Below are 27,944 nucleotides of genomic sequence, written 5' to 3' on the forward strand. Positions count from 1 at the left end.
AGCGGGCCGGGCGGCGGCGCCTGGGCTGCAAGCAAGAGAGCGCGGGAGGGGCGCGGGGACGGCACGAGAGCGCCCCGCGACTCCGGCCTGAGCGGGGCCCCAGGCCGGCCGGCCTGCCTCACCATGCAGCCCCCGAGGTAGAGCCTGGACGGCGCCGAGGAGAGCGGAGCAGCGCGCAGCCCGCTCGCCCGCCTGAGACGGCCGTCCGGCCTCGCGCCTGCCTGCTCCCTCCAGCCCGGACCCCCCTGAAATATGTTCAGGGGCGCTTGGATGTGGCCCGGGAAAGACGCCGCCGCGCTGACTATCTGCTGCTGCTGCTGCTGCTGGGCTCCCAGGCCGAGCGACAAACCTTGCGCCGACTCCGAGCGGGCGCAGCGATGGCGACTGTCCCTGGCGTCCCTGCTCTTCTTCACCGTGCTGCTCGCTGACCATCTGTGGCTGTGCGCGGGGGCCCGGCCCCGAGCCAGGGAGCTGAGCAGCGCCATGCGGCCGCCCTGGGGGGCCGGCCGTGAGCGGCAGCCGGTGCCTCCTCGCTCAGTGCTGCCCCTGTCGCCGCCGCCGCCCAGTGCGCCCCCGGGCACCTGCGGCCCCCGATACAGCAACCTGACCAAAGCCGCCCCCGCCGCCGGTCCCGGGCCGGACTGCGGCGGCGTCCCAGAGCCCACGGGGCTGGACGCAGCTTGCACCAAATTACAATCTTTGCAGAGACTTTTCGAACCGACTACCCCAGCCCCCCCTCTGCGGCCCCCTGACTCCCCTTCTCGTGCCCCGGCAGAGTTCCCCTCCGCCAAAAAAAACTTGCTCAAAGGCCACTTTCGGAACTTCACTCTCTCCTTTTGCGACACCTACACGGTCTGGGACTTGCTGCTGGGCATGGACCGCCCCGACAGCCTGGACTGCAGCCTGGACACCCTGCTGGGAGACCTGCTGGCCGTGGTGGCCAGCCCGGGCTCCGGGGCCTGGGAGGTGTGTAGCAACTGTATCGAGGCGTACCAGCGGCTCGACCGACATGCTCAGGAAAAATATGACGAGTTCGACCTCGTGCTGCATAAATACTTACAGGCAGAAGAGTACTCAATCCGGTCCTGCACGAAAGGCTGTAAGGTAGGGACTGGCGTCTGCAGCCACAACGGCTGCCTTGGCGGCCCGGCGGGAGCAGTGGTGGTGGGACCGGAGAAAAAAGGAGGTCTCCCCCTCTACCCCCCCTTCCCCTCATCACCCCTACCCTTCTCAGTGTGGTACTCTGAGTGCTACCTTGGGACCCTCCCCGGAGAAGGGGCCTCAGGGATTCAGGTCAGGTAACCACCTGGCCAACTTCTATTAATTCTAGGATTGGGCACCTTCCGACTGGGGCTTCCTGGTGCCCCGCCCCAGCACGAGGAAGGAAGGGTCATGGGGCTCTGGGCTGGTAAAGGGGTCGAAAGAGGGATCTGGCTCCCCCAGCCTCCATCCTCAGCCAGCAGTGCCCTCTTCCTTTCCTGGGCTGGAATTGAAGGTCCTGGGACTGGCTGGTGCAGGGGGAAGGCCAAAGGAGGGAGGAAGAATATTTGGCAACCTAACCCTCACCCTTTGGCCCCTGCCAATGGGTGAGAGGAGGGGCACTCCTGGTGGTGGGGCACACCAGACTGTTGACCTTATATGACCTGAGGTGGCTGGTCAGAGCCTAGGCAGGTGGAGCCCAGGGGTGCCTGTCTTCACCTAAGGAGGGAACCTGCCAGCTCCTCTTCCCTGACAAAAGGAGCTGAGAACAGGGCACAGCGGCTTGTGGGAGGGCCACTGAAGGTTGGTGCATTACAAAATTCCCAGTGCCTTCCCAGCACCCTGGGGTGGCGGTGGAGGGAAAGCTGGCTTTCTGGCTGCTGGGGACAGGCATCCAGGGGAGAGGTGAGGCCGCTGCGAACGGGCCTGCCTAGGGCAGAGCAGAGTGTTGAGAAACTTCTTGACCCTCAGTAGGTGTATGGGAGCTGTAAACATTTGGGACGTGGTGCTATTGTCCTATTCGCTCAGCCTGGCCAGGTGGCCTGCCTTTGGGAGGAAAGAGAACAGCAAGGTCAAAGGGTCAAGTGACGAGGAAACCAGGTGGGGTGGTGGCATCACCCATCCTTGAGCTGGGGGCTGAGAGCGGGAGAGGGAGACAATTGCCTCCTAGCCTACCTCATCTCCCTCCAAGGCTTTGGGGAGGGGCAGAAAGTGCCCCTTTCCATCCAGTGTGACCTCTGTGGACTTCTGCAGGGTTCCGTGCTCTTGGAGGGCTCCTGAGGGATTTGGGCGGGGTGTTGGGGAGGAAAGGGGTAGCTCCTTGCTCCTGACTTCACTTTCTCATTCTCCTTTTTCCTGTTCTCGTAACCTAGCAGTCTCCCTCCCGGCTCCCTCAGCCTCAGCTGACTCACTGCCTCACTCACACTACCAAATGAGATATTCCACTTCTTAAAGGTGTACAGACAGATAGACACACACACGCACACACGCACACTGCCATACACCACCACCCCAGGCAAAGTCACACAGAGATACAGACAGGTCGTCACACCTACAAACAGTGCCGTAGAAGCAGACACTGTGTTCACACACACGCACATCTTCCCAAGATGTCAGAGACACACAGGCAGAAGTACTGTCACATGAAGAAGGGCACATTTTGTCATATAGAGACACACACCCTCAGCCACAAATACGCACACTCAGTGGGAGCAGAAGGACGTGGTCCACTAGCAGATGGAATAACAGATGTCTGACTTTTGTGACCCTCCCTCCAACCCCATGGCCCGACTGTTTTTTCCCCTCAATCACCAGGAGGAATGAGAGACCACGCCACAACTTTCCCATGGGGTTTTCTCCATGTTATAGTTGGCTTCAAGCTCTGTCTGGTCCCGCGCTAAATCATAATCCCTCATGTTGACTATTTTTACCAAGCAGTTTAATGTAGGAGAAAGACAACTGGTCTCTTGGATTCAGGAAGCCTTATCACCTCTACCACTTGTTAGCAGTGTGACCTTGGGCTTGTCACTTCACTTCTCTAAGCTTTCATTTCCTCATTTGTGAAACAGGGTAGTAATCCTTGCTCTGCCCACGTCCTGAGTTTTTTGTGAAATTTAAGTGGGAAGAGGTAGCTGATAGCAGTTTGTAATAGTAATATGACACCCGACATTGATGTAATGCTAAGGGTTTTCAACCTCTCTCACATATGAGATCACAACTGCCCATGGAGGCTGGTAATACTAGCGCCATCATCCCCATTTTACAGATGAGGAAACTGGGGTGCAGGGGGATCGAGCAGTTTGCCCTAAGGTCACTCAGCTAATGAACAGGAGTGCCAGGCCTCCAACCCACAAGTTCTGCTACTAAGCCCATGCTATGCCGTGGCCTCCCATCACCCAATGGCCAGGGCCCTCCCTCCTCTCCTTTGTCTCCTTGTCACTGTCGCTCTCTCCCTCTCCCTCTTCAGTGAACTCCGCCTGATGCCTGCTCTCTTGCTGCCTGCTGTGCCAGGTGAAGGGCAGTGCCAGCTTTACAGCTTTCTTCCTGTCTTTCCCACCTCTCTCCGGTGCTCTCTCCCTCAACTGAGGCCTAGACCCACAGGGCTCTCGATTCCAGCTGGATTATTGGCACTAAGGGAAAAGACAGCCCTGCTCTCCTCCCTCCTGCAGCCCCTCTCTCTTCACCCCATCACCCCACCTTTATCCCAGGCCTTTTGTGCTGATCCCAGAACCTGCCCCTGGGCTCCAAGCTCTCCTGTCCAGCCCCTACCCTAAGTGGGATCCCTTGAAGATGATGCCCCATCCTCAAAGCTTCTCCTGGGTGGAGAGCCCACAGCCCCAGGCCAGGATGAAGAGGCTTCCTCTGCTTCTGGAAACTGAGCCAGCAGCCTCTGCTTCAGGGCCAGGTGACTCCTGTCTCTGGGGCCCTGTCTTGGGTGTCTCAGTCAGATCGTCCCTGGGCAACTCCAGAAACCCTGTTCTCGCCCTTTGCAATGTCTGCCCCTGTTTTGGGCCCCACAGGGCCCCACGAATCATACCTGTCCTCACTGCTGCCTGTGACACCTCCCAATTTAGTACCAGCTGCGACATTTCCTTAAAGTGCGACTGACTTCCTCTTGCACAGCAGGGTGATGTTACCCTTAGGCAGGCCCATCCCCACCCTGGCCTCCCCCAACGCCTGGGGCCATGCTTTACCCCTCCCTTATCTCCCTGTGCACACTCCCCCAAAGCCCTTACCCCCTCCTCCCCTTGGCCCTCCTGGCCCTGCCTTGGGTTACTGGACAACCACTTCACTCCCCCACAGCTCTCCATCCTCCCAGCCCTGCCATGCCCCTGCCTGATGCTGATTGCCTCTTCCCCCACCTCTGCCCCTTGCCTACTCTAAATTCAGGACATTCTGATTCGGGGGAGTGGTGGAGATGGGAACAAAACCCTGGCCTCTTCTCTCACTGCTGTGATCCAAGAGGGGATAGAAGCCCGAGAGAAGGACAGTTCTCAGCTCTCCTACCAACCATAGGGCCACATCAATAAAGGTTAGCACCAAGGAAGGGTGTGATACTTTGGCGCTATTCTGGACAGCCCAAACCCACCTGGCAGACTGTGTGTTTGGTCCTGGGTCTCACACTGAGTAGGCTGGGAGGAGGCTGGAACCCAAGTTCTCCTGGACAGAGTTGAAGGAGCTGTTTCACCTGGAGAAGAGGAGACTCAGGAGGACGTGGTCTCTGACTTTAGACCTCAGAAGAGTTGCCATGGTGCAAAAGAAGAAGCATGTCCTGCTTAGCCCCAGAGGGACGTCCTAGTCAGAAAGTTCTGGATTCAAACCCAGCTCTTTTATTTATTACCTGTGTGACCTTGAGCCAGGAACTTCAACTCTCTGAGCCTCACTTTTCTCATCTGTAAAATGGAGCAAATTTAGCTAATTTATCCTAACAGCCCTGTCAGGCCATTATTAATGAGAAGTCTACACAGTACCTCAGCCTGCACATCAGAGTTGCTCAGTTAACAGTTTTTTCCTTCCAAAGATGGAATAGACTGCCTTAGAAGGATGTGAGCCCCTGCTTCCAGAAAACGCCTGGCCTGATTCAGGCAGACCTCTGGAGGAAATGCTGTGGAGATGACTCTAACTCCAGATTGGGGGGGGGGGGGGGAGTTGGACCAGGTGACCTCTGAGGTCTCTTTCAGCCCAGAGTTTAGGCTGGTATGCAGAGCCTGCTCCCCGAATTGGCTAGGAAGGGCTGGGGAAGGAGGCCTAACACCCACACATGGGGGAGGGACTGCCAGAGCCAGCTCCTTGCCTTCTGCCCATACCCATTGGGGCCCTGCTCTTCCTCCACTCCGGCTGGCAGCTGTTTCTGCCTCGCCGCCTTCCTCTCTCCTCCCACCTGCCACAGCTTTCCTGCCAGGCAGGACTCCCAGGCTAACACTGGTGCTGAGAGCGGGGAGTGCAGGGCACTGGGCAAAGGGCAGGAGCCCGTAGTCGGCCAGTGGACCCTGTTGTCGTGCAAACCTGCAGGCAATGAGCAGTTGGCCTCCCTGACCCAGGGTTCTTGCAGGCAGAAGGGTGCCCTGGTCCCTGTTTGGGGGTGGAGGAAGTGGGAGGCAGTCAAGAAGTGACCTCCTGGCAACCATGGCAAAGCCTCCCCTGGGGAGAGGCCTCCAGATCCACAGAAGCTCATTGTCCAGGAATGTGAGCACTGGGCGTCTGGGAAGGGGCAGGGACAGAGGAGAGGCAATGTTTATAGCTCAGACAAGGAAATAGTGGATTAAACATGGGAGTGGGAAAGTGGCTCATGCTGCCCACACCTCTCCAGACTCCTTCACCCTCATCCTGACCTACCTCACTCCGAACCCCCATACTCCTCCCAAGTTTTAGCCAACACCCAACACCCCCATCCACATACCAGTAACCCCACAACCTTTCCAATCTTCTACTAGAAAATCACCCTAGACCCTTCCGAAACCACACCCCACGCCTCACTCTAATCCTTACCCCTACACCTACGTTCTCCCAACCCCCGCTTCTCCCAACAGTTACCTTCACCCATTCCCCTTTCCCCCACCTCCCGCACTGTTTCTCTCTAATGGGCCACCCTTTCCCATCTCCCCTCCCACTCCATTCCCCTCATCTCCCACCTCTACCTCACACCCCTCCCAACCTTTACCCCATGTCCCTACCCTCTTCTGGCCTCCTCCCCCAAACCCCCCTGGTGCTGCATCTCTTGCCCTTGACACCCCATTCTTCACCTCCCTTTTCCCCATCCCTCCTCCTGCCCCGCTTTCATCTTCTGATCCCCCCTTCTCCTGTCCCCTTTCTCCCTCCCGCCCCCGTCTCCCTCTCTGCTCTTTTTCTCCTCCCTCCCTTCTCCCCTCCCTACTCAGGGTGGACACGTGCATGTGTGCATGCACACACACTTAGACACATAGACACACACTCACACAGTCTTCTTCAGGGCTACTCCCCATCCTTCCCACAGGCTGGTGCCTGACTACTATAGTCACCATAGCAACGGGAACCTCCAGGAAGGATACACTGGTATCTCCTGAAGGTGGGGGTGGGGGAAGTTAGTTAGAGAAAGGGAGCCCAGGAGCCTCCCACCTAATCTCATGGTCCGGCTGGAAGAGTCTGCTGAACACAGTGGAGGTAGGGGTAAGGAAAGGGAGGACAGGGAGTGGGTCTGAGATTAAAGGAAGATCAAGGATCTCTGAACACATCACAAGCATGAGAGGGTGCATGTGGGTCTCCTCCCCAGGCATTGGTACCTCAGAGAAAGGGTACACCCACCCTTGCATGTGTGGGTGGGTATGTAAGACAACACCTCAGGCTCAAGGGTGGGAGTTTGCCCTAGAAAAACTTTTCCCTCAGGGCAGTTCCTTTGTGTTCCCACCCTCTGAGGCTGTGTGCCTGCTGTGTGCCCATGCAGACTGGGCATCAAACCTGCCCCCCTCCCCCGACTCATGTCTCAGCCACATGCTGATTCCAGCTACAGGTGTTTCCTGAAAAGCTACGAGCAGCTTCTGAGGGGTCTAGACAAATATGGGCCTCCAGAAGCACCATTCTCAGATGCTGACCTGGGAGGTCTCTGGGGAATGGGTATGTAGTGTTCCTGTGGTTACAGGCACACAGACCAGAGTGTGTGCAGGTGGCCAGGGACACTGGACCAGACTTCCCTTCCTGGGCATAAGAAGGGGTTCAGAAAAGCCTGAATTTTTGACACCTTGAGCCAGTTGGTGCTTAGAGGGGAGAGCAAGGGTAGCAGGCGAGCTGTAGCTGACCCTGGGGGGTGGGAGGAAGGAGATAATATGGAGTGGCAGGGGCTGCCAGGGACAAAGCTCCTACTTATGGATTCTGGAGACAGGAGCTGGAACCTGAGCCACAAGTCATTGGGCCAGAAGGCTAGGCAGGCTGACCCCAAAGAATGGGGTGAGAAAGGGAAAGGGGGAAAGAAAATTGCAAGCTTTTGAGTGCCTGGGAGATACCAGGGGCTTTATATGCGTCCATGAACTCATTTAATCCTGACAGCCATCCTAGCAGGCAGGTACTAGGATTCCCGATTTTACAGATGAGACAACTGAGGCTCAGTCAGGTGGAGTGACCTACCCAGGCCACAGAACTAAAAGGTAGAAGGACTGGGATACAAACCCAGGTCTGTCTGTTCTTTTGCCAGTGCACAGATGTATAAAGAAAATGTTACTAATCTCTCCAGCTGTCAGAGGAATGTCCAGCTGGCTACTGAGTGACTGCAGTGAGAAGCTGGACTGACTAGAGGGGAGGTCAAGCAGAACTTATTGGCAGCTTGTAGGGACCACCTGGAGTAACTCAGATCCAAAGTGGAGACCCACCAACATCCTCTTTGTTCAATACCCCAGTCTCTTGTCCTTGAGACCAGGTGACAGTTACTGGTATCCTCTTGGGATAGTGGCAGAGGATGGGCGTGAGAAAGGGAGGTGTTCGCTCCCTCTTTTTTCTGCAGGCTCGGAAAGGAGGTGGGAGGAGCTGGGCTCCTCATGCCTAGAGGGAGTGTATCTCTTATATTCTCAGCATCAATCTGCTGGAAAGACCAACCAGGGCAGGAAGGGAGAAGGTCCCCTAGGCAGGCCTAGTGCAGGCCTGAGCCCCACCCAGCACCTGCTGGGAGAGCTGGGAGGGGAAACAGGGAGACCTTGTCACCCCTGAGCCTGCTGAGGCCTGGTCTGGGCTTTGGACACGCAGCTCCCATGCGTGGGTTTTGGGGAGCCCTGGCCTGGGATGGCTAGGCTTCTCCTGGGGGTAGAAGGAAGTGTCAGCTCACCGGGTTCTGCCTGCAGAGGGATGTGTGGTAATGGTGGGTGTTACCATTGTTTTCTGTCTTTTCATTTGGTTTCTGGCAGATGCTTGGCTACCTGGCTGATCTGTGAAAGGTGAGCTTATCTGCTTGGTGTTGAACTCAACTAAAACTATCAACCAAGTTAAGCCTTCAGAATTAGTATAGATACAGAATCTGTTAAAAGTACCATTTTTTTTCAATTACGAAAAAAATGGTCTTTGAGAAATTTTGGAAAATAAAAGTATAACAGGAAAAATGTCCCAGAGACACTCCTAATGTTACCGTGTATTTTCTCCTAATACGTCTTTTTCATGGCATATATATATATTAGTTACATATATATGTATACATGTATATATTAGTTTTTATTGTGGTAAAATATACATAACATAAAATTTACCATTTTAACTACTTTCAAGTATACAATTCAGTGGCATTTAGTACATTTGCAATGTTGTACAATTATCACCATGATCCATTTCTAAAACGTTTTCATTTTCCTAAACAGAAACTCTGTACCCATCAAACGATAACTCTCCATTCCTCCCTCCCCAGCCCCAGTAACCTTTATTCTACTTTCTATCTCTATGAATTTGACTATTCCAGGTACCTCATTTAAGTGGAATTATACACTATTTGTCCTTTGGTGTCTGGCTTATTTCATTTAACTTTTTCAAGGTTCATCCATGTTGTAGTATGGATCAGCACTTCATTCCTTTTTATGGTTGAAAATATTCCATTGCCTGGATATACCACATTGTGTTTACCATTCATCTCTATGGACTCTTGGTGCTTCTCACGTTTGGACAATTATGAATAAAACTGCTGTGAATATTCATGGAGGAATTTTTGTGTGGACATAACGTTTTCATTTCCGTCCACCTTTTGGCTATTGTGAATAGTGTTGTTATGAACATTGGTGTACAAGTATCTGTTTGAATCCCTGCTTTCAATTCTTTTGGATCTATACCTAGATATGGACATGCTGGATCGCATGGGAATTTTATGTTTACCTGTTCGAGGAACTGCATAACTGTTTCCCACAGCGCTGCACCGTTTTACATTCTTACCAGCAAAGCACAAAGGCTCCAATTTCTCCACATGCTCGCCAACACTTATTGTTTTTCACTTTTTTGGTAATAGCCATCCTAACAGATGTGACTATATATTTTTACATGGTGGAAATCATAGTTTTTTACCCTGCTCTTTTTAACTTGTTGTTGAAGTTATACTGAGTATCTTTCCATGTAATTAAATATTCATAAACATCATTCTTGGTGAGTGTACAATATTCCATCACATGAATGTAGTGCAATTTATTTAACTAGTCACCTATTGTTAGATATTTACTTTACTTCCAACTTCTACTGTTATAAATAATGCTGTGATGATCTTTGCTCATAAATCTTTGTCAGATCTATGATTCTTTTTTCCTAATAATGTTATCTTAACCATTTTTTCTTATTTCTCTGCTTTGCTGAGTTTCTTAAATAACAAAATAATGCATGCTCATTGTACCAAATCTAACAATACAGAGGTTTATAAAGAAAACATGAGCAGTCATCCTCTTCCCTCCCCTCGCAGGCCCACTGCCCTGAGGTCACTGATGTTAACAATTTGATGTGTATCCTTCCACCCCTCTCTCTGAGCTTACATAAACATTGGCACACAAAATGACTTTTTCTTTCCTTTATTTTGCATACAAATGGAAGCATAAACATTAAGTCTGCAGGATGAACATTTGGGACAAATCTTACAGAATCAAAGAGTAGTAACCTTTTTAAGGCTTTCAACCTACAAATTTCTTTCCTACCAAATTTCTCTCCAAAAGGTTTATTCTAGTTTATACCCTCACCCAAAGTGTGAACTAACTTACCACCCTTTGCCAGTCTTGAGTATCCTGTTTTTAAAGCTTTACTAATTTGGAGTTGAAAAATGGTCTAGCATTGGCTTTTAATTTGAATTTCTTAGGTCAAACATTCGTTTTTCTCATTTATAGGCCATTTGTATTGCCTACTTTGTGAATTCTCTTCATGTCTTGTGTTTTTCTTATTGATTTGCATGTACTCTTTTATACGTATTAATAATTTCAACCTTTTTCTGATCACATTTGTAACAGGTTTTTTCCATCCGTTAATTGAATCTTAGAGCTGAAAGGAGGGAATGAGAAAGAAAGGAACTATCCGAGGCACTTTCTATATACTTTATCTCACTTAATTCTTACATCTGCCTTGTGAAGAACAAATATATTCATCCCCATTTTACACAGGAGAAGACAGGCTCAGCGGTTAAGTAACTAGCTCAAGGTCATCCAGCTAGTAAGAGTTGGAGCTAGGATTTGAATCCAGGTCAAATCCAGGTATTTGATTGCCAGAAGGCAATGGTACTACCCAATCTGTGCCAGTGTAATTATACTGCAGGTAAAGCTTTGTGCTAGTTGCTTTACAGATATCATTTACAGAAAAGTAAGGATAGGCACTTTTGTTATCTCCGTTTTGCATATAAAGAAAAGTGTAGATCAGGGAATTTAAGTAACTTGCTTGAGGTTAAGTAACTGGTCAGAGCAGACCTGGGGTTTGACCGCAGGTCTGTTTGAGTGTAAAGATGTTTGACCTTGTCTTCTCCCTGTACATGCTGCCCCCTTAGGACCATCTTCTTGGTCCCAATTGAGGCCCAGAGAGGGAAAGTACTTTGCTCACAGTTACATAGCAAATTAGTGGTTGAGTCCCTGCCTCCTTACAGGTGACTTGTCCGAGTTCACACAGCTAGTTATTGGCAGAGCCAGAATCTGAACCCAGCTCTAGCTAACTCTCCATCTGCCTGGAGAAAAGGCTTTGCGAGGAAGAACATTTATGGAACAAGCTGGGGAGAAGGAGCAATTAATTAGGTAGAGTGTGTAGCTACTCTGAGACCTTTCTGAAGGAATGGACTCTGGCATTGGAGTCTTCCAGGGCAAGGCAGTTCCAGAAGCCCCTAACTGATAGGACCTGGGACAGGAGAACTGTGTCCGAAGGCAAGAAAACCTTTCTACAAGGAGACAGCTCCCTCCCTTCGTCAGTTGCCAAAGATTAGAGCAGGAAGAGTGAGCCTCAGGCTCTGGGTATGAAGCTGGTGGGTTTGGAAGAAATAAAGCAGCAGTTGCCTCTTTTCAACATCTCCATTTCCCAGGGGCGTGTGTGTGTGTGTGCGTGTGTGTGTGTGTCTTTAGAGGAAAGAGGGGAGTGCTTTGATAGGGGAATGGAAATGGCATTTGTAGCCCCTAGTACCCAAATGTTCTTTGCTTCACACCCCCTTACAAAGAAAACCTTACTCAGATAGGGAATGGGCTGAGTACACTGATTTTAGAAGGTCACTCTCCCATCCAGTCCTAGAAATCTCTCCCGAACTTGCAATTCCATCAAAAAGATTTGTTTGAGTAACAAACTAATTACTTCAACAGTGATAGTGAAATGGATGGACCATCCAGGGGGCAATATGGCATATAAGAGCTTGGGTGCTGGGGCCGGCCCGGTGGCGCAGCGGTTAAGTGTGCACGTTCCGCTTTGGCAGGCAGCCTGGGGTTCGCCGGTTTGGATCCCGGGTGTGGACATGGCACAGCTTGGCAAGCCATGCTGTGTTGGCGTCTCACATATAAAGCAGAGGAAGATGGGCACGGATGTGAGCTCAGGGCCAGCCTTCCTCAGCAAAAAAGAAAAAAAAGAGGAGGATTGGCACCAGATGTTAGCTCAGGGCTAATCTTCCTCAAAAAAAAAAAAAAAAAAGAGCTTGGGCACTGAAGTCCAGGGAAACCTGGCTTCAAATTCCAGTTCGAAATCTGTCTTCTCAATAAAATAGTTGTTCAGACCTTGAACATATTCCTTCATCTCTCTTGGAACCTCATTTTCTTCACATATGAAACTAAGAAATAGGGTCATTATGAGGCTTAAATGACATACAACATGCTAATCTCTTAAGAGCACAGCACCTGTGAGATGGAACGTGCTCAAGAAATGGTAATCACCATTATTATTATTGGCTGTGTGGCCTTGGTCAAGTTATTTAAACTCTCCTGTCCCTCCTGTCCTCACCTGTAAATATGTCTCCACCTTAGGGGGTGGCTGTGAGGATTCAATGAGTTAATAAATGTCAGTTGCTTAGAACAGAGCCTGGCATATAGTTAGTACTTAATAAATGGTAGGTATTATTCTTCTCATCTTAATTAGATGTTTTTAATCCAAATGACTGCCTAATACTCGAGATTGACAACACTGGGGTGAACTGCTTAGGAGAAGGGAAAGGTAATTTGGGAGCGGGAGGTGAAGTGTCTGGCGTGGGGGTGGGAAGTTAGGAGCCAGAGGGCAACTGGAGAGATTCTATGAGTGAGGGCACAAAGACATGCTTAGGTCGGGGAGGGAAGAGGCAGAGATGGAAGGACTCCAAAGCCTTGATTTACCTCCTCCCCAGAGACCAAGCACAGCTGACAGGTCTTTTTATCAGGTCTCTGTTCTCACCAGGCTCTCATCTGTCTAGCAAGGCACCATGTTTGGGGAAAGAGGTAAGGCAGGGGTAACTAGCTGGTTTCGTGATGATCCTTGCAGAAGGCTGGAGAATGCTTCCTGGGCCTGAGCCCAGGACTAGCAGTGTGTGGCAGACAGCTGTGCCTGGGAGGGAGCAGTGGGATTTTATGCTACACACATCTGTGTGCAGCCCAAAGGAAGCTATGGTTGTCACTGTCACACTAGCACCATTTCTGTGGTGGCCTGCGCAACCATTGGGCATGGAAGACTCCAAAACTCCCTCCTCTCATCTTAGTTCCTCTCTTTGGCTATGGGACTACTCATTAGGTCTGTTGGCCTATTACGCTTACCTGGCCCAAGCCCACGGCCCAGACGGTGGCAATGGAGTGGATGATCGAGGACCAGGCAGTGCAGGGCCTGGGGCCGTAGGGCTGAATCTGGCGAGGTTGGGCAGGTCAAGTCTTGGGGATTTTGTTTCATTGTTTTTGAGGTTCATGGCTGCAGATCAGTTTATATTTTTACTTTATTTGCATTTTATCAAAGTAATATATGTTGATAATTTTAGAAGACATGTAAGCTACATATATATACACACTCTACAGAGTTAAACACTTGAAGCTCTCTTAGCTTTTTCTTCTCATATTTATTTCCACATGTCTAATGGTATGCCAATATTCCTATTTCTTGACTTTTTTGTTTTAAATATCTATTGACTTTACGCACACATAAATACACACATATACATATATACACGTGTATATCATCCCATATATATGTGTGTGTATGTATATATATATATGTATATATCTCCTTGTAGCTTGTACCTGTCTTTTAAATGATACATATAACAATATATATAATTTAATATCTTTTAAATGATAAATATAGATCTCAATGCTTATAATTAAAACAGAAGCCCTCTGCTCCACCCCTGAGCCTCACTCTTGAGAGTGAAATACTTCTAATTCTCTTAGCTGTTTCTTCTGATATTTACCTCCACATCTCTAAACAGCATGCCAATACTATTTCTTGATTTTTTTTTAAACATAAGTTTATTATCATCTGTATTTTGTTTTTTTAATTTATTTTTTATTTTTCCTTCTTCTCCCCAAAGCCCCCTGGTACCTAGTTGTATATTCTTAGTTGTGGGTCCTTCTAGTTGTGGCATGTGGGATGCCGCCTCAGCATGGCTTGATGAGCGGTGCCTTGTCTGCGCCCAGGATCCGAACTGGCGAAACCCTGGGCCGCCGAAATGGAGCGCGCGAACTTAACCACTCGGCCACGGGGCTGGCCCCCTCTTTCTTGATTTTTTTTCTGTTTTAAATATCTATTGACTTTTTATTTTATTAGAGGAGGACTAAACTCTCTTACTAGCAGGACGACATGCATAAACATACTTCCCTTCCCCTCATACATCCAGTATTGGACTATCACAATTTCTGGCTTTAACAGTATTTCATGGTTATACTATTAGGATTCTAAATATTGTTCACAGCTGAGTCACGTAGAATACTGTGATTACATTTCCTTCCTTGGTCGACTTGTTTTTCTGAGTTAATAATTGCCTCTTTTTTTCTGTTTGCTTCGTTTTCTCTGACTTTTTTGCTAATGCATCTCCAATTTCTTCATCAGAGCTGTAAAATTCATGCAAACACATTACACAACCCATTGCTTCCACCTTTCTCTTGGAGCTCTCCACTTTGCTCCAATCTAGGCTAGTTGCTGGCGACTCGGTTTTCAAGTGATTGGATTTCAAGTACTTAGCAAGCACCTCTTCTGATACCTAGCTCCATCTGAAACCCTGAAAGGAGAGCAGTGCACAGATAAGTAAGATACAATTCCTGTCCTCAGGGAGGCTGCAGTCTCAAGGATGTTTAATTTATACAGGTGTCTCACCAGAAGGCTTGAGCTCCATGCAGGGCCTTTTATCTAGGCTGTGTCTTTGATACCATACTCCAGGCAGGCCTTCCCTTCTCCATCTCCAGTGATTTACCAGGAGAATACAATACAGTCCCCCAGAGAGCAAACGTGGTCTTGGGCTGCATTAACAGAAGCAGAGCTTCTAGGACAGGAGGGCTGATACTCCTACTTGACTCTGTGTTGATAAACTCTATCTGGGGATTGCATTCAGTCGCAAGGGACATAGAAAAATAGGAATTTGTCTAAATATGAACGACCAGAATAGATGACAGAACTGGAAACCATATCCCAAGAAATAGTTGAAAAAACTGGGACTGTTTCTTGGAAGAGTAGTCTGCATATATCTATCTCCCTTTTTCTTCCATCACATTCCTTTTTAAATTGGCTACAGTTTGGTTTCTGTCCCCACTGCTCCACTGAAACCGCTCCCACCATGCTGAGACTGCCAGCGGGATTCCTGTCTAAGTCCTTATCTGCTGACCGCTCCCTATTCTTTGAAAGTCTCTCTTCCTCTAATTTACAGAATGCCACTCTCTTCTGTTTCTCCTTCAGTCTCTTAAACCACTCCTCCGTCTTCATCAGATTCCTTTCCTCCACATACCCCTTAAATGTTAGTGTTTTCCAGGGATTCGCTCTTGATCCTTTTCTCTTTGTGGTCACTCTCCCTAGACAATATCATCTACTTCCTTGGCTTCCACTATTGCTTTATCAGTCAGGGTGAGCTAGGTTATGCTGTAGTAACAAACAACTCCCACATATCAGAGGCATAACACAACAAATAGTTCTTGCTCACAATACGTGTCCCAAACAGGTCAACAGGGAGCATTTGCTCATGATAGCCACCAAGAGACCCAAGCTAGTAGAGGGTCCATTTCAACACTGCTTCCCCAGTCAGTAGCAGAGGGAAGAGAATGTGGCAAAGCACACACCAGCTCTTAAAGCTTCTCCCCAGAAGTGACCCATGTCACTTTAACTCGCATTTCATTGGCCAAAGTAAGTCATATGGCCATGCCTAACTTCAAAGGGTATGGAAAAGTAGAGTCCTACTATGTTCCTAACGATTAAGCCCTTAACCCTCGATGACACCCAAACCTTTCTCTCTAGCCAAGACCCTCCTTTTGAGCTCAGACCATTATGTCCAACTGCCTCCTTGACATTTCTACCTAGCCGACCCACATATACTTCAAAGTCAACATGACTAAAAACTGAATTGATAGTCTTCACCCCCAAATCTGCCCCTCCTCCTGCTTTGCCTTCCTTAATGAAACTACTATTCATCCTGCTACCCAAGCCCAAAACCTGATAGTCATCCCGGACCCCTCCCTTCCTTCATTCCCCATATCCATAAGTCATCCTGTTGATTCTACCTTCTTGATATCTCTTCTCACATCCACCTCCTCCTCTCCATTTTTTAACTCTGTGGCTACTCCCTTAGTTAAGGTCCCCATCATCTCTCATTCAGATTATTGCAATAGTTTCCTAACTGGTCTCTCTACCTCCAGTCTTGATGCCTACACTCCATCACCCACACTTTCAGACGTAAGTATGAAAAGTTAGTCACAGAAGTAATAAGCAATCTTTTAAAAAGCAATTATTTAAAACTCATTAGGGACTGGCCCGGTAGCGCAGTGGTTAAGTGCGTATATTCTGCTTTGGTGGCCCGGGATTTGCTGGTTCGGGTCCCAGGTGTGGACATGGCACCGCTTGGCAAGCCATGCTGTGGCAGGTGTCCCACGTGTAAAGTAGAGGAAGATGGGCACGGATGTTAGCTCAGGGCCAGTCTTCCTCAGCAAAAAGAGGAGGATTGGCAGCAGTTAGCTCAGGGCTAATCTTCCTCAAAAAAATCAAAATAAAAAAATAAAACTCATTAAAGAGTCTCCATTGCCTATAAGATGAAGCTCAGCTCCTCCTCAGCATCCAGAGCATATCATATATAGGCATGGCCTTCCTCTGCAGCCTAACCTCCTCTCCCGTCATGCCCCGCTTTGCACCTTCTAACTATGCTAAACTACCTACAGTGTCTGAACCCAGCACTATTGCGCACCTCCAAGCCTTTATGCCTGCTGATTCCTTTGCTTGAAGTGCACTTATTCCCACCCGATTCTACCTAGTGAATTTCTACTCATTTTTTCCAAGCCCGAACTCAAGCCTCTCCCAGATGGAGGTATTTTCCTGCCCTTCAGCCCTCAAATCACAATTGATCACTCCTCCTTTTATGCTACCACTGTACGAAGTACATTCTACTTATCACAGTGACTTATAATGATTGATTCACATGGGTGTCTCTCCTGATCCTTGAAGATAGCAATCTTGTCTTACTCCTCTCTGTTATCTGTAGCTCTCCAGCACAGTACCAGGCACTCAGAAGATGTTCAGAAAGTGATTATTGCATGGACGAATGAATGGGAAGACCTGATTCAGGGAAGTTTACAAATACCTGCTGGGCTGGCATGGGGGGGCAGGAAGCCAACTGCTCTGTATGACCCCAGAAGAGCTAGTAGGAGCCACGAGTAAAGCCAGAGAGAGGCATTATCTCAGCTCAAAAGAAGGAAGAACGTCTTTAACTGCTAGAGCTGTCTGAAGATATGGGCTGCCCTGGGAGAGTGAGCGCCCTGTGACAAGGGGTTTACAATCAGTAACTGGATAGTGCTTGGGAGTGGAAATTGCAGCAGCAGATAGGGAGGTGGAGGGATGACTCACAGTCCCCTTCATTCTGGAGTGGTCATGAACCTGCCTCCTCTGTGCACCCGATTGGCGTGGATCATCTAGGCTCCTTAAGATCTGCCCCTGCATTAGGGACACTGCTTCTTCGTTAACCAGGCTGCCTCTGGTCAAGCCAGGCCCAGCCAGCCACTGGCCCTTGAGCAGGTGGCCTAAGAGGCTTGGAGGTATGGGGCCCTCTGGAGCTACACTGGCTCTGGGTTCTTACCCACCTCTCTAGCCATCCCCCCCACACCTTTCCTCCAGGCCAGGCCAGGCCACTTTGACTCATGACTGCTCATTCTCAGAAGCGGGAAAGCTGTTACTTATTTTTACAGCCACCTAAGTAAAGCCGATCCATCCATCTGGATTTGTCCTGTAATGCCTCTAATCCCAGTCTGACTCTGCCAATCCCAATGAACTACTGCTGTCCCCAGAGTTATGTCCATGATCTCCTTACCTGGGTTGGAGAGACTGACTTTGACCTTACTGTGTTTTGATCCAACTCTTTGAAAGCCCAGAATCAGGAATAGGAGCATGTGGCACTTTTCAGACCCTGCCGAGGAGGTCCCTCATGCAATTCTAGGTGTGCTGATGGATACAGCGCAAAGAGGCATTGGATTGGTCATCAGAGTATCTCCTTTCCAATCCTGGCTTTGTAGTTGATTTCTTGCATGCCTCTGACTTGGCTAAATCAATCCCCTTTTCTGGGCCTCAGTTTCCCCCTAGGTAAAATCTGGGAGTGGGTGGTTACTTGTGCGCTATAGACAATGAGTTTCATCCCCAGCCCAGTCCAGCTTGCTGCTCTGCCTCCACAGCCTCTGCAGCTGCAGCTCCTGGCCAAGGGTCCCAGGGGACATTAAGAAGACAAGCAGCCATGAAGAGAAGGTCCAGAGGGAGGATTTGGAGGGGGAAACAGGCCCTAGGGAAGGAAGCGAGCTGGAATCCAAGAAGGAAACTGCTGACTTCCTGGTTGGCAAGAACTGAAGCCCTCCTTTCTGGAGGCTGTTCCAGCCCCAAAACCAAGGAGTCCAGGAGGCCTCCTCTCTAAACCCTCTGGCTCTGGGTCTTGGCTTTGGGCTGTGTGTATATGCACTTGCGTGCATTCATGCGGCACCCTGACGACTAGAAGTCAGGTGCTTCTTTCTAGAGGAACGAAGGGACGAGAAGGGACGAGAATGCCCTGGCCAGGGCTACAAGCAGGGAGCAGGAGGGTAAGGCTCTCCAGGTGCTCCCATTCCTCCATAAACTGGCAGCTGCAGAGCCCAGGATGGGTAGGGATCTCCCTCATCCTGCCCGCTCCCATTTCAAGAGTGACTTAACAGCCCAGCTGGGAGGAGGGGTGGGACAGCCTTCTCAGCTTCCTTTTTGGGTTAATTGGTGTTCTCTATAGTTACTCCCTGCTTCCTTCCCCTCCCAGTTCCCATAGCAACTGGGCTGCAGCAGCCAGAACTTGATTGAGCCCAGCGGTGGCCTACTGAGGTGGGAAAGGGGGTTCTGGAGGGAAAGGAGGGCATTGCCGGGTCAAGGCTTCCCACCCCACCCATCCTCCTTGGCCACCTCAAGAGTCCAGGATGATTAAGCTCAGGGGACAGGGCGTGATAGAGAAAGCTTTGCAGCGAGGGCTGGAGTTTGAAGAGCCTGAAAGCCCAGAACAGGCCTAGTTCTCCTCAGCTCTCCTCCCCTCTGCACACCCCTGTGTCCTGCCCTCTGAGTTTGGAGTTTGCAGTCACTGGTAGGATTGTCCAGTAGGAAGAACCCTGGAATTGGAATGAGGAAACCAGGTTTCAAGTTCCTCCCTCTGCCACTATTTTATATGACAGTAGACTAGTCCTTCCCTCTATTCTGGGCCTCAGTTTCCTCTTCTATAAAATGATGAAGTAGGACTAAGCTGATAGTTCTCTGCATATTAAAATTACCTGAGGTGTTTCGAAAAACTACAGATGTGTGGGCCCACCCACAAGGCTTCTGACTTAGTTGGTCTGGAGTGTGATGTGAGCCAAGCAGGAGCATTTTTAAAAGATTCTCTGAGTGATTCTAATATGCAGCCAGAGTTGACAAACTAGAGCAAAAGATCTCCGAGGGGCTCCCGATTGACTGTTGTCTGGTTCTGAGACGTTGCTTCCTTTTCCCTGCATGGCCCACCTCCAGCAAGCCCCATAGCTCCCCTAGCCCTGGCTCCCCGGCTCTTCCTCCTCCTTGTGGATGAGTGCCCAGCCCCCTGTGCCTGCCTGAACAACCTGGCCCCCCGGCTCCGTCCTAACGCTGATGAGATGGGCAAGCTACTTAGGCCCGGCTAGGGAAGAGAGCTGCAGAGACTGTCAGGCTTGCTGCCCAGGTGGTAGCGCTGAGAAGCAGACTTTGTACCTGAGAAGGACCCCAGGCCACCTTTGAAGCAGGTGGGCCAGCGATTCCCTCAGCTGGCCGCCTGTGGGGCCAAGGAAGTGGGTTACCTCTCAGACCCCTGTAGCTCTTCTTCCTCCTTTCCCCTCATTAGCTCCTTGCCTGTTTCTGCCTCACCACCCACAGGCCTGGTGTCTTCCTTGGGCAATCTGCTCACCCACTTGTTGCCATGGTGACTCTGGCTAGGGGTGTGGGGCCTGAGGGAGGGTCGTCTTATTAAGGAGAAAGGCCACACTCCTACTGTCAGGCCACCCCTCTCCCCACCTCCACCTCCCTCTCTCCCCCCCTTGACCCCTTCCCCCCCTCTCTCCCAAAGCAGATGAGGGGAGTGCCCAGCCATCATAGCCTGTTATTAGGCTAATTGCAGTTGCCTTGGAGGAGGGCCAGAACTCCACTGGGGCCTCCTCACCTAGGAGCAGGAATATTGAACTGGAAGAGTCCAGGAAGAATCCCACAGGGGTCTCTGAGCCCCACTGGTGGAAGAGGGGGCAGTTCCACACAGTTTGGGTTGAGGGTTGAGGTGGACTCTGGGTCCAGTCTGCAGAGATCAGGGCAGAAGCTGTGGACAGAGGCTCATCTTGGCACTCTGAGGCCCAAAAGATAGAAGGGGGTCTCTGAGGTACTGTGGCCCTTGGCTCTTGAGAGTTCCTTTTCTTTCCTGCCTTACTTTTCTTTCTTTCTCCTCCGCTCCTTCTGCTCTCTTACCCCTCTTTCTTACCCCTGCTTTCTTATACTCACCTCTTCCTCAACCCCCTTTATTCCCCTGCTCACTCTTACCTTCTTCTTTCTTACTCCCTCTTTCTTTTCACAGACCCCTCTTACCCACTCTTATGCCCCCCACCCTCTTATCCCCCTGCTCTTTCTTACCCTTCATCTTCTCTCAGCCACACTGCACCCCTTTACCTCCCTTACACCCTCCATCTCTTATTCCCCCACTCGTTCTCCCCAGCCCTGTGATTTTGTTTGTTTTGTTTTTGTTTTTTGGTGAGGAAGATTAGCCCTGAGCTAACATCTGTTGCCAATCCCACTCTTTTTTTGCTTGAGGAAGACTAGCCCTGAGCTAACATCTGTGCCAGTCTTCCTCCACTTTATACGTGGGTCGCTGCCACAGCATGGCTGACAGGTGGTGTAGGTCCATGCCTGGGATCCGAACCCATGAACCCAGGCCGCCAAAGCGGAGTGTGCCAAACTTAACCATGGTGCCACGGGGCAGCCCCTCCCCACCCTATTTTTCCTACCTCCACTTTTACCACCATTTCTTTTTTTTTAAAGATTTTATTTTTCCTTTTTCTCCCCAAAGCCCCCACGTACATACTTGTGTATTTTTAGTTGTGGGTCCTTCTAGTTGTGGCATGTGGGACGCTGTCTCAGCATGGCTTGATGAGTGGTGCCATGTCTATGCCCAGGATTTGAACCAGTGAAACCCTGGGCTGCCGAAATGGAGCACGTGAACTTAACCACTTGGCCACGGGGCTGGCCCCCTATTACCACCATTTCTTAACCTCTCTTTCTTACACACCTCCTCCCTTGTACTCCCATACCCCACTGCCACTGTGCCTACCCCTTAGCCCCTTCCAGCTCCCTCTTACCCTGCCTCTTACCTTCACTTGTTCTTTTCCACCTTCCTTTCACTCCCTTCTCATTCCTTTGCACATACCTTTTATCCCAATAATTTCACTTTTATGGGTTTATATAAATTAAATTTAACACAAGTGTGCAAGAGACATGTGTACAAAGATATTCACTAAAGCATTGTTTATAATAATGAAAACGTGGAAATAACTTAAATGTTCATCCGCAGGAGATTGGTACCCTTTCTGCCCCATTCATACAAAATCATTCTCTGTTCGTTTAGCACACCATGCATTCACTCACCTTCAGACCTTTGCTTAAGCTGTTGCCTCAGCCTAGAATGCCCTTTTATCTCATCTCTACCCATCCCATCTAAAATCCTGCTTTGAGTCCAAGCCCAACTATTATCCTGCACTGAAATCTTTCCCAGCTTCTCTATTTGCTTCCCTCAAATGGTCAGTGGTTTAACCTCTCCTATAGTATAAAGCATATGCCATAAATTCAAGTGAGATGTGTCTACCCATGAAACTGGAATTTCTCTGAGGGTAGGGACATGTCTTCATTTACTCGTCCTATTCATTTGATCAACTGACATTCTTTACATATGTTGTGCTGAGTATGCAATGGTCAGTAAGACGAACTGGTGTCTGCTTTCATGCATCTCACATTTTAGTGAGGTTGACAGAGAAAAACAAAACAAGGATGCAGACAAAGTCATATTTGTGGTGAAGAAACAATTAAGAAAAAGAACACAGAGAGAGCATCCTCTAGCGACATTAGTCAGGGAGACCCACTCTGCAGAGGTGACATCTAAACTGAGACCTGAAAGATGAGAAGGACATAACCATGCCAAAAGTGGAGGGAAGAGCCTTCCAGGCCAAGGGAACAGCATATGCCAAGGCCCCGAGGTGGGAAGAAGTAGGGCATCTTCGAGGAAAAGAAAGAAAACCTCTGCATGTGGAACATGATGAGCTTGAAGGGAGAGGTAGAGAATGAGGTTGGAGAGATAGACAGGGGCCAAGTTATCCAGGGGCTTCAAGTCTGTGACCAAAAGTTTGGGTTTTATTCTAAACGCATTGAAGGGTTTGAAGCAAGGGAGTAACATGATCCCATGGCAGTTTGAGATTGCTCTTACTCCTGTGTAAGCAGTGGATTGGAAAGAGCAAGAGTGGAGGTGAGGAGGCCAGATAAGAGACTGTCATCCAGGTGACAGATGACAGTGGCCTATGCAAAGTTGTGGAAGTGGAGTGAGACTTGTCACGCCTTGCTGAGGGACTGCATGCAGGGAGACAGTGAAAGAGAAATGAAGGCTGACACCCAGGTTCTGGCTTGAATACTTGGGGGGATGGTCGTGGCAGTGAACTGGGATGGTCAAGACTTGGGGGTGAGGGCAGATTTGGAGCAAAAAAAAAAAATCAAGAACTTCATTTGAAGATTTAGGACATGTTAACTGTGAGATGCCAGTGATGTCTCAAAGTCCCAAGGTATCCCTCCACAGGGGGTTGGGGGTTGATTTGTACCACCACCCGCCAGCACTTCCCTGCTTCAGAAAAGGCTGGCATGGGATTGCACTGCTGAAGTCCATGTTCCCGGTGGAGTTATTTGTATTTTAGTGTAAACGGTTAAAATCAGTGTAAGAAGCTCTGACCATGTTGTTCAGGGTGTGGTTGAAAGGCCTCCAGCAGCAGAATGACCGAGACCCATGTTCAAAATGCACATTCCTGAGCTCCCCTCATTCCTCTTGAAGCTGAAGTGGAGGGGCCATCTGCATGTTTTACAAGCAGCCCAGGGGATCCTGAGGCACAATGAAGTCTGAGAGCCATTGCTGTGAGGAGCAACTGTGAAAAGGTGCCCTGAAGATCCGAGGACTGGATGTGGGCAGGGCTCTAACCCTGTGTCTGAGAGTTGCCTGGACAGCCTGTTGAAATGCAGGTGCTGACTTGGCAGGTCTGGGGCCAGGCCTGGGGTCCCGGTCTGTACTTTCAGTAGCAAGGAGCTAGATCAGTGGTTCTCAATGGGAGATGATTTTGCCCCCCAGGGGACATTTGGCAATGGCCGAGGACATTTTTTGGTTGTCACAATTGAGGGGGAGGGAGGAGGATACAAGTGGCAACTACTGGGTAGAGGTAGGGGATGCTGCTCAATATCCTACAATACGCATGACAGCTCCCACTCCAGAGAATTATCCAGTTCAAGATGTCAGTAGCGTCACCGTTGAGAAACTCTGGGCTTGATGAAAGCCAAAGAGTATAGAGCAAGGAAGCTTTCTCAGCTGGGCCCCAGTACCGGGTAGGAGTGGGCTCGATGAGGGACAGGAGGCAGACCCGTGAAGTGAAACTGCAAAGCAAAGTTTCTGAATGAAACGCGGTGTCTGTTCCACACCAGGGCTGAAGCCAACAGGACAGAGCATGGATTAAGTAGAGCTTGAAGGCACATGTGGTACCTGGGAAGGCAAATTTTTATTAACAATAACCCCTCACATTTGTATTGCACTTTAGAGTTTACAGAACATTTTCATATGTGTCCTATTGTTTGATGCACACAACACCCTAATGAGGTAGGGCAAGGATTATTCTCTCCATCTTTTTCTTGAATTTAGAAACTTAATATCATCAGCCAAAGAAATGTTTGCTGAATTGAACGGAACTGAAATTTACCTCATTATAGGTGACCTCAGACAAGTCAGGACACCTCTTTGGGCCAACTGTAAAATGGTAGGATTGGATGGGATGATTGGTAAAGCTCTTTCCAGCACAGACATAGGAGTAATTTTGTGATTTTACCAACGAACAAATTAAGTCTTGGATGACTGCAGACTGGGGGACTCAGGAGTCCTGGCTGTGAGATGGGAGATCTTAGGATAGGATGTAGTGGTCTTGACCCAAACCCTCTTTCTTCTCCACCCCCTGGATCCTGGGGTTGGGTTGGTGAGCACATCACCCCCTCCCCCATAGACTATAAGTACATCCTTCCTCATTCCTTTCCTCGGAGGTGGGAAGGGGCTGGCGCCTGGGCTGATGCTCTTTCCTCTCCCCACAGGCTGTCTACAAGGCCTGGCTATGCTCAGAATACTTCAGCGTGACCCAGCAGGAATGCCAGCGCTGGGTGCCCTGCAAGCAATACTGCCTGGAGGTGCAGACCCGGTGCCCCTTTATACTCCCCGACAATGAGGAAATGGTGTACGGAGGGCTCCCTGGCTTTATCTGTACAGGTAAAGGCAGGGCACTGGGGAGGAGGGAGGAGGCCGGGGGCCCAGGGCAGGCATCAGATCGGGGGTGTGGGAGCAGGGAGGACAACAGAGAAGTCAGGTTAGAAGAAGGTTAGGGGCTGGAGGAGTGGGCAGCGAGGTCCCCAGGCTGAGATAGGACCAGGTGGAATAGGAGCAAAGAACAGAGTGGCCATCTCTGTCTAGAACTTGCCCGGCCAGGGAGTTAGCCCAGAGAAACCATCTGGGATCCCTGGGAGAGAACTGTCTAGAAAGGGAAGGTTCTAACGGGCAGGGGGAAAGGAGTCTTGGGCAGGGCTATCGGAGCAGTCAGCTTTGAAAAATCTCCTCTCTAGAAAGGGCATATCCATCCGCGCCCGCCCCTTGGCACCCCACCACACCTTCCTTATCCATTGGCAGGGTTGCTGGATACTTCGCCAAGGCGGCCGGAAACCAAGTGCTGTGACGTGCAGTGGGTCTCCTGTGAGTCGGAGAAGAAGAAGTTCAAGGAGTCTGAGGCCCCCAAAACCCACCACCAGCAATTCCACCACTCCTATTTCCACCACTATCACCAACAGTACCACCACTACCACCCCCGCCATGACCCCCCAGGCCGAATCAGCCACAAGCCCTCCCTGCTGCCGGTCTCTGGGGGCTCCCGCCTCAGCCCCAGCAGGATCCGGCTCTATGTCCTTGTTCTCATGCTCCTCCATACCATGGTGTCCTTCTCCAGCAACCAGGGGGGTGGGGGACTGGGGCTGGAGGCACTGCCTGCCCTAGATGAGGGCCTGACTCGGGAAGAGTGACAGCAGGGAGGGAGGACAGACCTCCACCACATACTGACAGCAGCTCCAGCCCCCCCAGGTGGAGGGGGAGGGGGCTCCTCCCATGGGAGGTGTAGGACCAGGTGGGGGGCGGGGGGAAATGGGGGACCACACATCACCCCCAACCTAACCCCACCCCAAAAGCAGCTCCACCAGAAGGGCCAGAGGGCCCCAGGGAGCTGCAAACTCATCCGGGAGAAAAAGGCAGGAGCAGCAGGCGCCCCCTCCCGGGCCCCCATCTATGGGGCTTAGCAAAAAAAGGGGGGGGAGTGGGGGCTGGAAATGCCCACCCCTGCCGAGAGCCCTGACCCTAGGGAAGGGGGCTGCTCACTCAGCCTTGGCCCTGCAGGGAATGTTGGGGGGCACGGAGGGGAGAAGCTCTTTCACCCCCCACATTCCTTTTGTTGCCACGATCCTTAATTCCCTCCTGCCCATACCCCTACAGGCAATGGCAGACGGTGCAGTGGCCCTCCTCCCACTCCAGCGCACCTTGCCCCACGTGGGGCCGCCACAGGGAAGTGCCAGGCTGGGAGATGAGGTGCGCACAGTGGCAGCTAGGTCAGGGCCGCATTGAAGCTGTGCCCCGTCATGCTACACGATGAGGGGTAAGAACGGGGTGCAGAATGAGTGGTGAGAGAGAGTGGAGATAGGAAAAAGGGAGAGGAGGGGAGAGTTGTGGGCGAAGGGCTTAGAGAGATGGCGGAACGGGCTCTTGCCACCTGGCTTTGGGAAGGTGGATGATCACCGTTGAGGCAGGCTCGAGAACAGCTCCCCGAATCAGAAAGGGTTGCAGATAGAGTCCTCTGGGGAAAGAGCACAGGAACTGGGTTGGTGGGCCTCAGAACAGAAGGCTGAGGGTGCGTGGTCAGACTGCTGCTCTCTGAAGGGCCATAACTTACAGAAGGTGCACACACTCCCAAGGGCCGCTCTTGCCCTGGAGATCTTGGCCTTGGGGCCAAAGACGTTTCCATTTCTGATCTCCATGGGGAGGAGGGACTTAAGCCCAAGTGGGTCAGGCCTGGCCTGGGTCCCCATACTCCCCCATCTTGTCCTAGCCCAGGCCTCCATGAAGGAGAACCTGGTGGCATTGCCCCAGGGCTTTCCAGAGATGAGCCTCCCCCATCCCCACCCTGTCCCTGTCCCCAGCCTACCAAAGAGTATTCATCCCTTCCCATCCCTGACCCCGTGGGTTACTATCTCAGTTGTGGAACAACCAGACCCCCCTCACCCTGTAGCAAGTCCCCTGATCCAACCACCCCTGCCCCTTGCTGGAGAAAGTCAAAAGACTGGCAAGAGGACCCTCTGAATAAAGATGATGTGCTGTCGTCCCTTGGCTGAGAGACTTGAACTGTTTAGTCAGGCGAGAGGGCTGAACGAGAGAAGAGGCATCGAGAGCCCCTTGGGGGCCATTAGCCTTGTGCTGATCTCCTGGGAGTAGAAGGCCATATTGCCTGGGACATCACAAAGAGGCAACAGCAGCAGACAAGAAAGGGAGCCAGAATTGTGTTCTGGGGACAGGCCAAAGGGCTTTCAGTGCCGGAAGGGCCTGTGTCCTAGGACGTGATGCCAGCGAGTTAAGGGGAGGGGTGGACCTGGAGCTGCATTAGGTGAAACTAAGAAGGGGATGGGGAGGAGACAGCTGGAATTAGTTGGCTAGGGGATAAATGGGAGACCCCCCAAGTAGAGAGGGAATCATTCAGGGGCCTCAGCTGGGTCCCAAATAGGCTTTGTGAGACTGGGGAGTCCTTCCCTGCCAGTTTGCTCATTTCTCACAGCGTGTCCCCCTCCCCTCACCCCTGTGCCCTGCCCACACACTCCTGTTTGGCCCTCAGCACTTCGGGCCTAGCCACATGCCCCATCCCTAGAGTGCTCTTTTCAGCTGGGGAGGGGAAGAGGTGCTGGCTCCTTTCCAGAGATGCTTATGTAGACGTGAGAGACCCTAGGTACTGCCTTCTAACTCCTGCATCCTCAGGAGGGGAAAAGGGACTGGGAAGTAAGGGGGGACCTTAGGGCCCCAGGGAATGGACCCTTGGAGACTCCCATCTTCTCTTCCTCTTCACCAAGTGCCCAGGAGACCCCTGGCTCAGACCAGCCCAGGGCCTTGCCCAGTGGCAGAGGAAAGGGGCACCTCACTCCACGTCGAAGTCATTTGACTGTCCCTATCCACCCCGCCATCCCGATCCCCTACCCCTCCAGCTGCCCCTGCCCTCCGTCACAGGCAGCAGAGCTGGGCGGCTTTCTTATGCCATTTTCTACACTGTGCTTCATGAGTAGGACTTTCTTGCACTAGTTCCTATGACTGAGTCTCCAAGCTGGATTCCTAGTAGTCCCCGTCCCTTCCTCCCTCACCCGGCTCTGATTCAGTTGTCCCCCTTCCCCTGCCTCTGTGTTTCGGTGAGAGTCTCTGTATGTGTACTGCTTTCTGTTTTGTTGCATTGTGGGGCAGAGGCCTCTCTGCTCTTGTTCAACCCCATAAAGAAATAAATGGTAAGACTTGATGATAACCCTCCCTTCCTGGTTTCGTTTTGTGGAGTCAAGTGCTG

The 27,944-nt window shown here is 50.7% G+C and overlaps 1 protein-coding gene across 1 annotated transcript; it reads left to right on the forward strand.

Moving 5' to 3' along the window:
• NALF2 (NALCN channel auxiliary factor 2) lies at window positions 1-27,905 on the forward strand. The gene is made up of 3 exons (XM_023633245.2): window positions 1-1,104; window positions 24,412-24,583; window positions 24,998-27,905. The coding sequence occupies exons 1-3, from the start codon at window positions 253-255 to the stop codon at window positions 25,381-25,383; spliced, it is 1,410 nt and encodes a 469-aa protein (XP_023489013.1). The 5' UTR covers window positions 1-252; the 3' UTR covers window positions 25,384-27,905.
• The last annotated feature ends 39 nt before the right edge of the window (window positions 27,906-27,944 follow it).

Source organism: Equus caballus, chromosome X, assembly GCF_041296265.1.
Source record: "Equus caballus isolate H_3958 breed thoroughbred chromosome X, TB-T2T, whole genome shotgun sequence".
Lineage (NCBI taxonomy): Eukaryota > Metazoa > Chordata > Mammalia > Perissodactyla > Equidae > Equus > Equus caballus.

What these genes read in the sequence shown, in the direction of transcription:
- NALF2 (XM_023633245.2), top strand. Translation starts at nt 253, where the DNA reads ATGTTCAGGGGCGCTTGGATGTGGCCCGGGAAAGACGCCGCCGCGCTG. An exon ending in CCTGCACGAAAGGCTGTAAG is followed by an intron (nt 1,105 to 24,411) that starts GTAGGGACTGGC and finishes CTCTCCCCACAG; the next exon opens with GCTGTCTACAAGGCCTGGCT. An exon ending in CCCTGGCTTTATCTGTACAG is followed by an intron (nt 24,584 to 24,997) that starts GTAAAGGCAGGG and finishes ATCCATTGGCAG; the next exon opens with GGTTGCTGGATACTTCGCCA.